Source organism: Heterodontus francisci, chromosome 13, assembly GCF_036365525.1.
Source record: "Heterodontus francisci isolate sHetFra1 chromosome 13, sHetFra1.hap1, whole genome shotgun sequence".
Lineage (NCBI taxonomy): Eukaryota > Metazoa > Chordata > Chondrichthyes > Heterodontiformes > Heterodontidae > Heterodontus > Heterodontus francisci.
The window spans coordinates 65,463,549-65,478,958 of record NC_090383.1 but is presented as its reverse complement, the minus strand read 5'-3'; the positions used below and the strand labels follow the sequence as shown (position 1 = coordinate 65,478,958).

General features: G+C 42.1%; 1 protein-coding gene across 1 annotated transcript in view; it reads right to left on the bottom strand.

The window, feature by feature from the left end:
• Nucleotides 1-887: 887 nt before the first annotated feature.
• LOC137376411 (uncharacterized) overlaps nucleotides 888-15,410 on the bottom strand; it is a 111,150-nt gene continuing 96,627 nt past the window's right edge. Inside the window, exons 7-9 of the mRNA XM_068044922.1 lie at nucleotides 8,953-8,999; nucleotides 5,801-5,859; nucleotides 888-1,812 (exon numbers count right to left, since the gene is read on the bottom strand). Coding sequence (XP_067901023.1) covers nucleotides 1,770-1,812; nucleotides 5,801-5,859; nucleotides 8,953-8,999 — 149 coding nt within the window. The 3' untranslated portion in view covers nucleotides 888-1,769. The remainder of the gene's footprint in view (nucleotides 1,813-5,800; nucleotides 5,860-8,952; nucleotides 9,000-15,410) is intronic.

Genomic DNA, 15,410 nt, shown 5'->3' with positions numbered 1-15,410 from the left:
CACTGCCTGAAAGAACACAAGAAATGGGAGTAGACGACCAGATGGCCCCTCAAGCCTGCTGCGCCATTCAAAATGTTTATGGCTAAACTTGTGCCTCAACTTCACTAACGCAATCACTCCCCATATCCCTCAATTCCGAGACACCAAAAGTCTCTCTCTCATCCTTGAATATACTCAACAATGCAGCATCAACAGCCCTCTGGGGTAGAGAATTCCAAAGATTCACAACCGAGTGAAGAAATTTGTCATCAGTCCTAAATGATTGACCCCTGATCTTAAGACCATGTCCCCATGTTCTAGACCCCCCAGCCAGGGAAACAACCTCGTGTAACTGTCAAGCCCCTCCAGAATCTTGTATGTTTCAGTGAGATCCCCTCTCATTCTTCTAAAGTCAAGAATATAGACTCAATTTACTAAGCCTATCATAGAACAACCCTCTCATCCCAGGAACCAATCTAGTGAACCTTCGCTGTACTGTCAAATCATGTATATCCTTCCTTAGATATGGAGACCAATACTGCACACAGTACTCCGGGTGTGGTCTCACCAAAGCCCAATACAATTTTAGGGAGACTTCCTTATTTACGTACTCCAATCCCGTTGCAATAAAGGTCAAATTGCCATTTGCAAAGCTAAAGGGAAAGGGCTGGGAAGTGGGCCTAGTTAAATTACTCCTGCAGAGAGCTGCCACAGACTAAACAGCCCTCCTTCTGTACTGTAACCATTCTATGATTCTATAAATATTTGAAACAGAGAAAGCTACAGGGAGTGCTTAGGACAGTAGAAATAATTTTAACTTACCTTCGTAAAGAGCAAGCAGAGACATAATTAGCCAGACTGCCTCCTTCTGTGCTGTAATTTTCTATGGTTCACACACAAAGTCCATATTTCATCTGTAAGCTTTATTCATTCTCATTTTTATTTCACAATGCATTCCCCAGACAAAGGCCTGAGACCAATTCATTTACAATGTAATGTTCATTCTCATTAGTGCAATGCTTGAAATTTCCAAGTTACATTTATTCATAGCATTAGATACTGCCCACAAATCAGAAGTACAGTTAAAATTTTGCTTATAGGTGTGCTCATACATTTCTTGCTACACAGATGAAAGTTTAATGAGTTGTACATTTATGCTGAGATTATACATATTTGTATGGTTCAGTGCTGTGGATCCATCTTTAAAATTCAGTTAACTCTGAAATGTCAAGCACTGTGGAGCTCCTCAGGTCAACTCCTTAGCTTAGTGAAACACTAACTGGGTAATTGTTAAAACAGTAAAATCTTAATACAGCAAAAGGTTTTAGTCAGAAAAGCAAGACCTCAAATTTCACTACAATGGTACAGTAAATATTCTGATCACATGGGGTTAGAAATTTGCACTAACCTCACAGCATAGATCCTACAAACAGTGTGCAAACTGGGGGGTAGGGAATACCAAAAGCTCCAAATGCACCATGATTTGTTTTCACATAGTAAGACACTACCCCGACAAATGCAATGTACAGCTTCTCAAATCTTTAATACAAACCAGTGTTCTCTGTACCAAATGAGATAAATAAACTGAATTCACACTTTTCATGTTAGTATGTGATATAATGTATTGTGAAATAGACTACAGTTAAACACGGTTTCTGTTACTACCAAAATGGAAAAGATTTGCAAGTTACACTGCAGTTCTAAGGCTATTTGTTCTTCCCAACCCTCCCTGTGACAATCCAAGTGACAGCCCAGCAGACAACATGCCATGAAGCACAGGACAAGCTCCACTACTCAGTTTTCTTCTTCAGTCCAGGAACCTTAGCTTGAATCCTAAAAATGAGAAAAATTAAATTGATATGTACTTCACAATTTTCTCATTAAAATAATAATTTGATCTTTTAAATACAACACTAACCTACACCATTACAATAGTTAATTTCACAACTTTAAAATCCAGGCATGAATATTTCTCCAGCAGGCAGTAACTACACTGCAGCAGTGAGTAAATATATTTTATGCCAGAAACAAAGTTAAAGTTTAGATAAAGACTAAGCACACTGCATGGACATTAGGTATGGTTTTCATACAAAGATTCATAAATAGAACTGAAAATGCAGTTCCTCTTGCTTAAAGCTATGGACATTATGCAGTTAAGTCTAATCATGGAGGGCCTGGTGGATGTAAACCAGGCCGTCAAAATTTCTGAATTCTGTGCATCTAGTACAGAGCACATGCAGTACACATACAATTCACGCATTAAACACACCAAACCGGCCACCAAGTTTGGACATGAACAAAATGGATAAATGACTGCCAAGGCAATAATGCATACAAAAAAAATCAGCACATTCAAAAATCAGAAGCAGCCTGACTTGACTAATCCCTCCATAAGATATCATTGTAAATGAATAATTGGCACCATGGCCAATACAACACAAGCCTCAAGGAATGGTTCAGAAAACAGTATGGAGTTAGACGATGCAGTCAGAGGATAGTACTGATTAATCAAGCCATACAAATCCTAATTCATTTGGCAAAATTTACAAATCATGTTCAAGGTATAGGCTGTATAACCTTTCCCAAACAAATGATGGTTGAACACTTAAAATAGCAGGCCCCGTTTTATGTAACAAACAATTCATACTCTAATATGATAGAAACTTTAGCTGTTGGAGCTGTGGGCCAAGTCCCAGGTCCTGATGGACTTCATTCTAGGGTCCTAAAAGATGCTGAGGGGGTGACAGCTGAGGTGTACAAAATTATGAGGGGCTTTAGATACAGTACAGGAAGGACCTGTTTCCCCTAGTACAGGGGTCAATTACTAGGAAGCACAGATTTAAGGTGATTGGTAGAAGGATTAGAGGGGACATGAGGAAAACATTTTCACCCAGAGGGTGGTGGGTATCTGGAATTCCATGCCCGGATCAGTGGAGGAGGCAGAAACCCCCAACGCAATTAAAAGGTACCTGGACATGCACCTGAAGTGCTGTAACCTGCAAGGCTACAGAACAGGTGCTGGAAGGTGCAATAAGATTGGGCGGCTAGTTTTTTAAGCCAGCGCAGACACAATGGGCTGAATGTCCTTCTTCTGTACCATAATTTTTCTATGGTTCTATTATTAAAGACATTATAGCAGGGTAGTTCGAAATATTCAAGGTAATCAGGTAGAGTCAACATGGTTTTGTGAAAGGGAAATCATGTTTAACCAACTTATTGGAGTTCTTTGAAGTAACATGTGCTGTGGATAAAGGGAAACTGGTCGATGTACTGTATCTAGATTTCCAGAAGGCATTTGATAAGGTGCCACATCAAAGGTTATTGCAGAAAATAAAAGCTCATGGTGCTCGGAGTAACATACTGGCATGGATAGAAGATTGGCTAGCTAACAGGAAACAGTAGACATAAATGGGTCAATTTCTGGTTGGCAAGATGTAACGAGTGGTGTGCCACAGGATTCAGAGCTGGGGCCTCAACTTTTTACAATTTACATAAATGACTTGGATGAAGCGACCAAAGGTATGGTTGCTAAATTTGCTGATGACACCATGATAGGTAGGAAAGTAAGTTGTGAAAGGAACATAAGGGGGCTACAAAGGGATATAGATAGGTTACATTTGTGGGCAAAGATCTGGCAAATGGAGTACAATGTGGGAAAATGTGTAACTGTCCATTTTGGCAGGAAGAATAAAAAAGCAGCACATTATTTAAATGGCAAGAGATTGCAGGGCTCCAAGATGCAGAGGGAGCTGGGTGACCGAATACATGAAACACAAAAGGTTAGTGCGCAGGTACAGCACGTAATTAGGAAAGCTAATAGAACGTTGTTTATTGTGAGGGGAATTGAATACAAAAGTAGGAGGTTATGCTTCAGTTATCCAGGGCATTGGTGAGACCACATCTGGAGTACTGTGTACAGTATTGGTCTCCTTATTTAATGAAGAATGTAAATGCATCAGAAACAGTACAGAAAAGGTTTACAAGACTAATACCTGGAATGGGTGGGCTGTCTTACGAGGAAAGGTTGGACAAGCTAGGCTTGTATCCACTGGAGTTAAGAGTGAAAGGCGACTTGACTGAAACATCTGAAATGCTGAGGGGTCTCGACAGGATGGAGTGGAAAGGATGTTTCTGCTTGTGGGAGAATCTGGAACTAGGGATCACTGTTTAAAAATAAGGGGTTGCCCATTTAAGACAAATGAGGAGAAATTTTCTCTGAGGGTAGCGAGTCTTTGGACCTCTCTTCCTCAAAAGGCAGTGGAAGCAAAGTCTTTGAATATTTTTAAGGCAGAGATAGAAAGATTCTTTATAAGCAAGGGGGTGAAATGTTTTCGGGGGTAGGCAGGAATGTGGAGTCGAGATTACAATCAGATCAGCCATGATCATATTGAATGGCAGAGCAGACTCTAGGAGCTGAGTGGCCTACACCTCTCCTATTTCGTATGCGCTTTTGCACTCAATGCCTCTGGCTCCCAATGCACTTTCATTTGGCTACCTGCAACACCAATGTAAACTTGCCAAATTCACCATGGCTGGTGGCCAGAAGGATATTTTTATGCAAACATCCAGCGACACGAGAAAAGCATCAGAGCAATATAAATGATCTTTCATATGGATCAACTTAAGGAATATTGGGAAAGCATCCAGTGAGAAATGTATTCAACCTTGTATTCTTTTGGGCCTCCTTATCTCGAGAGACAATGGATACGCGCCTGGAGGTGGTCAGTGGTTTGTGAAGCAGCGCCTGGAGTGGCTATAAAGGCCAATTCTGGAGTGACAGGCTCTTCCACAGGTGCTGCAGAGAAATTTGTTTGTTGGGGCTGTTGCACAGTTGGCACTCCCCTTGCGCCTCTGTCTTTTTTCCTGCCAACTACTAAGTCTCTTCGACTCGCCACAATTTAGCCCTGTCTTTATGGCTGCCCGCCAGTGAGAAATGTATTCAACCTTGTATAACATTTCATATTACAGGACTATCCAATACCACTTTAAAACAAAAGTAATTTTTGCAACATCCTCTACTAGGGACAACTAAACGACTGAACAAAATATGAACTAGTACAAGTCAGTCTAAATGACAAGAACAGATGCCAAGAATTTCAACAGATAAGATGCAGATCTCTTCAATGGTGTAGTCAAGCTGAAAGTGTTCCAAATCAAGCAGTGCACTGTTGCAAGTACACAACTGCTCAAGAATGTTGAGAAGTTGATTACATGGAGAAATTCTGGATTATTGAAAAGGGAATAGGAACTAAACAATTATATAGCAACTTGCAAGTCTAGGAGCTGCACTGAAGAATCCCTCAAACTTCAGTTCCAACAGAACAAAACATCTACAGTTCATGGCATAACAAATGATTTGAATAGTTTTTTTTCCAGAACCATTTCATTGCAGCATATCAAATTCAATTAACTCATAACTCCTACTACAGTACCTCTTATTGAACTATGCATGACAGATAGTAAGCAACTAAGTTATGGAATTGTTAATATACCAAAATATATCCAACTGCTATTTATTACAGCATAGCTAAAGTCAAAATTTGAGGAATGATATGTTTAATAATCCCTCTTGGGAACATACCAAACATGTAAAAATGACTGCCAAATTACACCGTTTTCTCGTGCAAGATCCACACTGCACTAGAGTTCTCCAAATATATATTTTTTTCAGAAGGCATGTCAGCTAAATCCAAGGGAAACTGAGCAGTTAAGAACATTAGTGCAACATGCATATTACACAGAGCAACAATCTCCTCCTAGCAATGGGAAATTACATTACATGGCAACCATGCAAAGTGTTCAAAAGTCTTTGTATACTTACTTAGCAGTGACATCTCTAATCTGCTTACTTGCTATCCCTACGTAATGATCAATTTGAGCCTAAAGAGGAAATAAAAAAAAGGTAAATGTGTAAACAGAAAATAGGAATAGGCCATTTGGCCCTTCGAGCCTGGTACGCTCTTCATTATGATCATGGTTGATCATCCAATCAGTAACCTGTACCCGCTTTCGCCCCATACCCTTTGATCCCTTTAGACCCAAGAGCTATATCTAACTCCTTCTTGAAAACGTACAATGTTTTGGCCTCAACTGCTTTCTGTGGTAGCGAATTCCACAGGCTCACCACTCTCTGGGTGAAGAAATTTCTCCTCATCTCAATCCTGAAAGGTTTACCCTGTACCTGTGACTATGATCCCTGGTTCTGGACTCGCCCACCATCGGGAACATCCTTCCTATAACTACCCTGTTAAGAATTTTATAAGTTTCTATGCGATTTCCCCCCTCACTCTTCTGAACTCCAGTGAATATAGATTTAATATCACTCCATGGGATGCCTCACAGCAAGACTAAATGGCTTCAGCTGATCACCGCTTTCCTGTAAAGACAAGCAATACTTTCTTCATCATGATAGTGTATAGACCACTTTAACATTAAAACGTCTGGGGGGGGGAAATAGTAAAGTCATTCATTCATGTGCAAGAACAGCCATGAGCAGTTGTCTTATACATAATGAGTGGATACTGCAACAACCAGATAAAACTCAATTACAGAACTACTTAAAAGCAAAAGCAGCATATTTGTATTGTCAGCAAATCCAGTTATCTCTCAGAATTCAAGAATCACCACCATTAATTTTGAAGACCTCAAGAAGGGTCAGAGAAAATTCAGCTTAAGACAATAGAATAGGGGGCGCCAACACGTTGATCACGATGCCTCAAACACCCTCAATAAGAATTAAAGCAAAATACTGTGGATGTAGGCTCAATTGAAGCATTCAAAAGGGAATTATACAGTTATATGAAAAGGAGAATGTGCAGGCTTATGGGGAGAAAGCAGGGGAGTGGCACTAGGTGAAATGCTCGTTAGGAGAGCCAGTGCAGACACGATGGGCTGAATGGCCTCCTTCTGCGCTGTAACAATTCTGTGATTGAGAGATTCTATGTACGTGTGTATATACACACACGATCTTTTGGGTGGCAAGAGTTTAAAAAAAGAAAAGCAGTAGCTGAGACATCTACATTTGTAGAGATCACCAATTTCAAACCTAAACTATAATTTAAAAGGGTGAATGTACTGATTTTGCCCATCCCCAACCCATCACTCCCCCCAAAAAATACAATCCAGTTCTTTAGCTGAATATGTAAAATAACCCAGTTTCATTTACACCAGATTACTTTTAATGTCTAAATTTGTAAGTATGGGCACAATCTATACAAGTTTTCAACTTCAATAAATAAAAATTACATAACATCTCTATGTAACACCATGTCACATCTCTAAGTGCTTCAATAACTAATTGTTTTTGAAGTGTGACTAACCACATAAGCAATTGTGGCAGCCACTCTATATCACAAACAGCTATATGATGACCATTCAAATGATCTAGGGTGAACACCAGGAGACCTCTGTCCTTTATCTTTTTGTACACCTGAAACACTGCAACACAGTGATATCTCAAACTTACTAAATTGTGCACTTAAATTCACTACCTTGAGACCCAGAAGCAGGACTCCTAGTAACTGAACCAGTAACAAAAGCAACGCTCCGGCAGCTCTTCCAGTCACAGTCATTTACTCCTCTTGACAAATAATGATGGGCAGAAGGGGCATATGACGCAACAGTCACAAACGAACGCGCACCCTCCCGTCCACACACCTTTGCTCAAGTGGTCACATACAATACTGCATTGTGTCTTTCGGGATTTATCCAAGGGGCTTCACAGCCAATCCCATCAGCATACAGGTCCACAAAATGTATCTTCAGATATGAGAACCCTGGTAGGATTTCCTCTCCCTAACCAAGAGGCACAGAGGCCAATACTCGCCATTGTTTAGTTGAGGCCAGCAAACACAGCATAGGCCAGAGATCAAGCCAAAGGTCTTCTCAATCTGAATGACCCAGCATCTCCTGCCAAGCTGGGAGCAGCAGCAGCAGAAATATGATGAGTGTGAGTGGTGCAAAGAAAGGAGAAGCTAGTAAAGGGGAGCGAAACCTGGGGATATTACTTTGGACGAACAGTGGAAGATTGGTGGACCAAGGGAAAGGAGACTGAGGATTCTCACTGCATTCAAGTAGCATCACAAACTCCAATACATGGAGGAGAGGCAGGAGGGCCAGGTATGGTCAACACCAGCCTACAGTAATGCTGTGGAGTTGGGGCAGCACGCCTGCTCCTCCTGCGGGCAAGTTTTTAAAAAAAGTCAGTTTCACCAGTTGCCACCAGTGGTCTCTAAGCACCATTGTATAGGCCGCTGTAGAACTGGGAAACTAGTTGGAGCTTGCACAGCATAATGCTCCACCTAGTTTTTCATGTACTTTGCAGAAGGTCCGAAAACAGGCACCTTTCCATTCATCCAACGTTGATTTCAAGCAGCCATGGTGCCGATGCAAGACCTTGTGTTCATAAATTGCTATGTACTGATCCTGTTTTAGACCCAAAACAAGGACAAAACATTACCCAATTTATCCCCAGTGTGTCCAATTAACCTTAGCTGAATGCTACTTCACATCATTGGCGGCACAGTGGCGCAGTGGTTAGCACCGCAGCCTCACAGCTCCAGGGACCTGGGTTCGATTCCGGGTACTGCCTGTGTGGAGTTTGTAAGTTCTCCCTGTGTCTGCGTGGGTTTTCTCCGGGTGCTCCGGTTTCCTCCCACAAGCCAAAAGACTTGCAGGTTGATAGGTAAATTGGCCATTATAAATTGTCACTAGTATAGGTAGGTGGTAGGGAAATATAGGGACAGGTGGGGATGTTTGGTAGGAATATGGGATTAGTGTAGGATTAGTATAAATGGGTGGTTGATGTTCGGCACAGACTCGGTGGGCCGAAGGGCCTGTTTCAGTGCTGTATCTCTAATCTAATCAAGTGCCAGGACGTCCGATCAGGTCCACCATGCAAATGGAGTTTGACACCCCTGTTACAAAAAGGGAAAAAGGGAGACACTAAAATACAATTGAATTTTTGACACTTACCTGGTGCCTTTCATAAACAACAGGGATGCTGAAAACTGCTACCAGAGCTACAGGAAATAAAAAAAATCAATCCTTTATTAATACTTTCCGAAGAACCAAAGAACAGTACAGCACAGGAACAGGCAATTCGGCCCTCCAAGCCTGCGCCGATCTTGATGCAGTCTAAACTAAAACCTTCTGCACTTCCGGGGACCGTACCCCTCTATTCCCATCCTATTCATGTATTTGTCAAGATGCCTCTTAAACATTGCTAGTGGACCTGCTTCCACCACCTCCCCCGGCAGCAAGTTCCAAGCAATCACCTTGCACATCCCCTCTAAACTTTGCCCCTCGCACCTTAAACCTATGTCCCCTAGTAACTGACTCTACCACCCTGGGAAAAAACTTCCGACTACCCACACTGTCCATGCCACTCATAACTTTATAAACCTCGATCGTGTCGCCCCTCCACCTCCGTCGTTCCAGTGAAAACAATCAGTTTATCCAGCCTCTCCTCGTAGCTAATGCCCTCCAGACCAGGCAACATCCTGGTAAACCTCTTCTGTACCCTCTCCAAAGCCTCCACCTCCTTCTGGTAGTGTGGCGACCAGAATTGCACGCAATATTCTAAGTGTGGCCTAACTAAAGTTCTGTACAACTGCAGCATGACTTGCCAATTTTTATACTCTATGCCCCGACCGATGAAGACAAGCATACTGTATGCCTTCTTGACTACCTTATCCACCTGCGTTGCCACTTTCAATGACTTGTGGACCTGTACGCCCAGATCTCTCTGCCTGTCAATTCCCCTAAGGGTTCTGCCATTTACTGTATGCCTCCCACCTGCATTAGATTTTACAAAATGCACTACCTCACATTTGTCCGGATTAAACTCCATTTGACATTTCTCCGCCCAAGTCTCCAACCGATCTATATCCTGCTGTATCCTCTGACAATCCTCATCTCTATCCGCAACTCCACCAACCTTTGTGTCGTCCACAAACGTACTAATCAGACCAGCTACATTTTCCTCCAAATCATTTATATATACTACAAACAGCAAAGGTCCCAGCACTGATCCCTGCGGAACACCACTAGCCCTCCCTTCAGAAAAGCACCTTTCCACTTCTACCCTATCTTCTATGACAGAGCCAGTTCTGTATCCATCTTGCCAGCTCACCTCTGATCCCGTGTGACTTCACTTTTCTACCAGCCTGCCATGAGGGACCTCGTCAAAGGCTTTACTGAAGTCCATATAGACAGCATCCACTGCCCTTCCTTCATCAATCAGCTTCGTCACTTCCTCAAAAAACTCAGTCAAATTAGTGAGACACGACCTCCCCTTCACAAAACCATGCTGCCTCTCACTAATAAATTTGTTTGTTTCCAAATGGGAGTAAATCCTGTCCCGAAGAATCCTCTCTAATAATTTCCCTACCACTGACGTAAGGCTCACTGGCTTATAATTTCCTGGATTATCCTTGCTACCCTTCTTAAACAAAGGAACAACATTGGCTATTCTCCAGTCCTCTAGGACCTCACCTGTAGCCAATGAGGATACAAAAATTTCTGTCACAGCCCCAGCAATTTCTTCCCTTGCCTCCCTCAGTATTCTGGGGTAGATCCCATCAGGCCCTGGGGACTTATCTACCTTAATGCTTTGCAAGACACCCAACACCACCTCCTTTTTGATAACGACATGACCCAGACTATCTACACTCCCTTCCCTAGGCTCATCATCCACCAAGTCCTTCTCTTTGGTGAATACTGATGCAAAGTACTCATTTAGTACCTCGCCCATTTCCTCTGGCTCCACAGAGATTCTCTCCTCTGTCCTTGAGTGGGCCAATGCTTCCTTTTTCTTTTTGACTAGGCTCACAATATATCCCTCGTTATCCAAGGTTCCCGAAACTTGCCAAACTTATCTTTCTTCCTCACAGGAAGATGTTGGTCCTGGATTCTAATCAACTGACATTTGAAAGACTCCCACGTCAGATGTTGATTTACCCTCAAACAGTCGCCCCCAATCTAAATTCTTCAGTTCCTGCCTAATATTGTTACAATTAGCCTTCCCCCAATTTAGCACCTTCACCCGAGGACTACTCTTATCCTTATCCACAAGTACCTTAAAACTCATGGAATTATGGTCACTGTTCCCGAAATGCTCCCCTACTGAAACTTTGACCACCTAGCCGGGCTCATTCCCCAATACCAGGTCCAGTACAGCTCAATCCCTAGTTGGACCATCTACATATTGTTTCAAGAAGCCCTCCTGGATGCTCCTTACAAATTCTGCCCCATCCAAGCCCCTAGCACTAAGTGAGTCCCAGTCAATATAGGGGAAGTTAAAATCACCCACCACTACAACGCTGTTACCTTTACATCTTTCCAAAATCTGTCTACATATCTGTTCCTCTACCTCCTGCTGGCTGTTGGGAGGCCTGTAGCAAACCCCCAATATAGTGACCGCACCCTTCCTATTCCTGAGCTCTACCCATATTGCCTCGCTGCATGACCCCTCCGAGGTGTCCTCCCACAGTACAACTGTGATATTCTCCTTAATCAGTAATGCAACACCCCCACCCCTTTTACATCCCCCTCTATCCCACCTGAAGCTTCTAAATCCCAGAACATTTAGCTGACAATCCTGTCCTTCCCTCAACCAAGTCTCTGTAATAGCAACATCATATTTCCAAGTACTAACCCAAGCTGCAAGTTCATCTGCCTTACCTGTTATACTTCTCGCATTAAAACATAGCATTTTAAAAAGCTGAACAGTAATAAAAAGTCATTTGTGCAAATATATTGATCACAGAAAATGTTTTTCCCCCCCTCTTACAGAAAGCAATCACGTATTTCTAATCCTCAGTAATTTCTGCCCCTATCTTACATTAGCTCATGTTGAAGTGTGGTATAATTCAGATGTAGATGCTATCTTTATAGGTCCTTGAAAAGATATGCTAGAGTAACTTGGACAGGATACCTCTCTCTGGTCAGTTTAGCCTCTCCAGAAAAGAGATGCAACACTGACTCCTAAGAAAGTCAGAGCATAAGCCTCAATCCAAACAAATCAGATGCTCTTAAAATGGTTGCTGATTCAAATTACATTTCAACTTGACTCGAATTTGTTAAACTTATTTTAGGTGAGATTTAGCAGTTCTTGAAGCATCATCACTGATGTAACCCCTTAAATAGGGACATGAGACGAGGTCCGTCATCCTTGGCCATGGAAGTAAAATGGTGGACATTTTTATATAATATATATTTATATAACTGGCTTTCATTCTCCCAGTTGAGTTACACACAACTTTCCACCCCAAAAAATATTAACCACTGCAACTGGGAAGAGACAGATTTTTGTTGCTTTAATAAACTAGAGGTAGAATCCATATGGCTTTTTCCTACAAGAATTATATCAGTTTTTCACCTAGAAGGTATTGATGATGGGAAAGGAGCTGCAGAAACAAGACTTTGGTGTCATCAATATCCCAAGCACCACGAAAGAAATTTTATCAATTTTATACCTTGAGCAAAGTCACGCCAGTGGACAATCTGGTGAAACAAGCCTGAGATTTAAGCCAATTGCAGACAAAAAAAAAAACTAGTTGGAGCGGGATTCCAGAATATTCTTTAAAATGGCCTGAGAACAAAAAATATTCACAAAGCCCTCCAAAAAATCTAACATACTTGCTGCTAGAAAATTACCCTGACCTCAAAGACAGAAACACTTAATTTATGTCTTCAATGTCAGAAACATTCCAAGGCACTTCAGAGGTGCAAGGAAAAATGTGGCATTGCAACCAAGGAAATATTGAGAGGATCATTTAATAGTTAAAGCACAGGAGGCCATTCATCTCATCATGTCCATGCTGGCTCTCTAACAGCATCTCAGCTAATCCCACTCAACTGCCCTTTCCCATAGCCCTGCAAATTTTTCCCCTTCAGCTGCTTATATTGAATCCTCTTTTGAAAACCTCTATTGCATTTGCCTCCACCATACTCTCACAGGCATTCCACATCCAAACTACTCGCTGCATAAAAAAAGGTTCTCCCCATGTCGACTTTGGTTCTTTTAACAACCGCCTTTAATTGCTGCCCTCTGGTTCTTGATGCCCTCAGCCAAAGCGAGCAGTTTCTCCCCATCTACTGTCTAGACCCCTCAAATCCCCTCTCAACCATCTCTGAAAACAATCTATTCTTGTAACTGCAGTCACTCATTTTTGGAACCATTCTCCCAAATCTTTTCTGCAACCTCTCTAAAAGCCTTCACATCCTTCCTAAAGTGTGGACACAACAGTTGTGGCCAAACTAGCATTTTATAATATTGAGTGAAGTTGGGCTGAGGTAATATACGGAGTTGAGTGCTCAAGAATCAGTGCTAGGATTGCTACTGCTTATGCACATACATAATCTGGTGGAAAAAATACTATGCAGCTTGTCTAGATTTGAAGATGTATAGTTTTGCTTTGGGGAGGGGCAGGTGGGTGGGGAGGAAGAAGGAATCTGATGAAATATTAAGCAATTGCAAAAAGACTAGATGATATTGGGAAATGGCGAGAATTACAGCAGTTGAAATTCAAATATGAATAGTCACGTATTGGAAGAAAAAATATGGAGTACCTAATGAATGATGTTGAACTAGCTAAGAATGAGGTAGAGGGGAATGGACAAATATTCGTGCATTTCTTACACAGCAGAAATTATGATGTCAATTCATATCAAATCTGAGACCATCAAACTGAAGCTGTATAGTGCCAGGCCACATCTGGAATAGTGTTTCGATAGCAAGAGAAATATCCAATCCAAGAGAAGAGCTGTTAATTGTGTATCAATTGTTTAATTATATGCAAGTGGAGAGTGTTAATTGGGATCTTACTTGAGCATTTATAAAGGAGACACTGAGACTGGTAGAGGTTTATGGTGAGGAGTTACTTGTTTGTAATCCTTTTTACTCTGTAAAATAAATGTGAAACTGAATAAAGATAGGCTCCAGCATTATCCTTCCACTGCAAGCTTTCTGGAATTTAAGAGCCATGAGACAGGCTCCTACTGCCAGAGGATTGGAGCTGTTACTTCAGCTTAGCTGCTGCTGAAACCCTCAGCAATTAGACTAGTCTATTCCAACTCATTCCTGGTCAGCCTCCTACATTTTGTTTTAATTTGTTCATGGGATGGGGGAAGTCACTGGCAGGGTCAGGATTTACAGGCTACCCCTAATTGCCCTCAAGAAGGTGGTGATAAGCTGCCTTCTTGAACCGCTGCAGTCCATGTGCTGACAGTTCTGTTTAGGGAGAGACAGTGGTGTAGTGGTAATGTCAATGAACTAGTAATCCAGACAGCCAGGCTAATGCCCTGTGAACATGGGTTCAAATCCTACCCTGGCAGCTGGTGGAATTTAAATTTAATACATTCAATAATAAAAACTTGGAATTGAAACCCAGTCCCAGCCATGAAACTACTGATTGTCATTTAAAAAAAAAATTCTGGTTCACTAATGTAAAATCTGCTGTCCTTATCTGGTCTGGCCTACATGTGACAGCAATGTGGTTGACTCTTAAATGCCTCTAAAATGGCAGAGAAAGCCACTCAGTTGTCAAGGGCAATTAGGGGTGAGCAACAAATGCTGGCCTTGCCAGTGACACCCACATCCCATGAAAGAAAAAAAGTTCCAGGATTTTGATCTAGCAACAGGAGTATATTTCCAAGTCAGGATGATGTGCAATTTGGAGGGGAACCTGCACAGTGTTCTGATGCGGCTGCTGCCCTTATTCTTCTAGACAGTAGAGTTTGCAGGTTTGGAAGGTGTTGTCGAAGGAGCCTTGGCGACTTGCTTCAGTGCATCTTGTAAATGGTACACACTGCTGCCATCTTGTGCCGGCGGTGAAGAGCAAATGTTGAAGGTGGTGGATGGAATGCCAATGAAGTGGCTACTTTGCCCTGGATGGTGTTGAGCTTCAAATGTTGCTGGAGATGCACTCATTCAGGCAACTGGATGATATTCCATTACACTCCTGACTTATGCCTTACGGATGGTGAATGTGCTCTGGGGAGTCAGGTGAAATTATTTGCCGCAGAATTCTCAGCCCTGACCTACTCCTGTAGCCACAGTATTTATATGACTGACCAGAAACTTAACTGGACCAATGGTAACTCCAAGATATTGATGGTGGGGGAATTCAGCAATGGTAAGTCATTGACTGTCAAGGAAAGATAGTTAGATTCTCTCTTGTTGGAGATGGAGAAGTCAATAACTACGGGGCAAAGATACAAGGTAAGGGGCAAGAGGTTTAGAGGAGAGTTGAAGAATTTTTTCACCCAGAGGGTGGTTGGAATCTGGAACACACTGCCTGAAGGGGTGGTAGAGGCAGGAACCCTCAACATTCAACAAGTATTTAGATGAGAACCTGAAATGCCATAGCATACAAGGTTACGGGCCAAGTGCTGGGAAATGGGATTAGTTTGGATGGGTGCTTGACAGT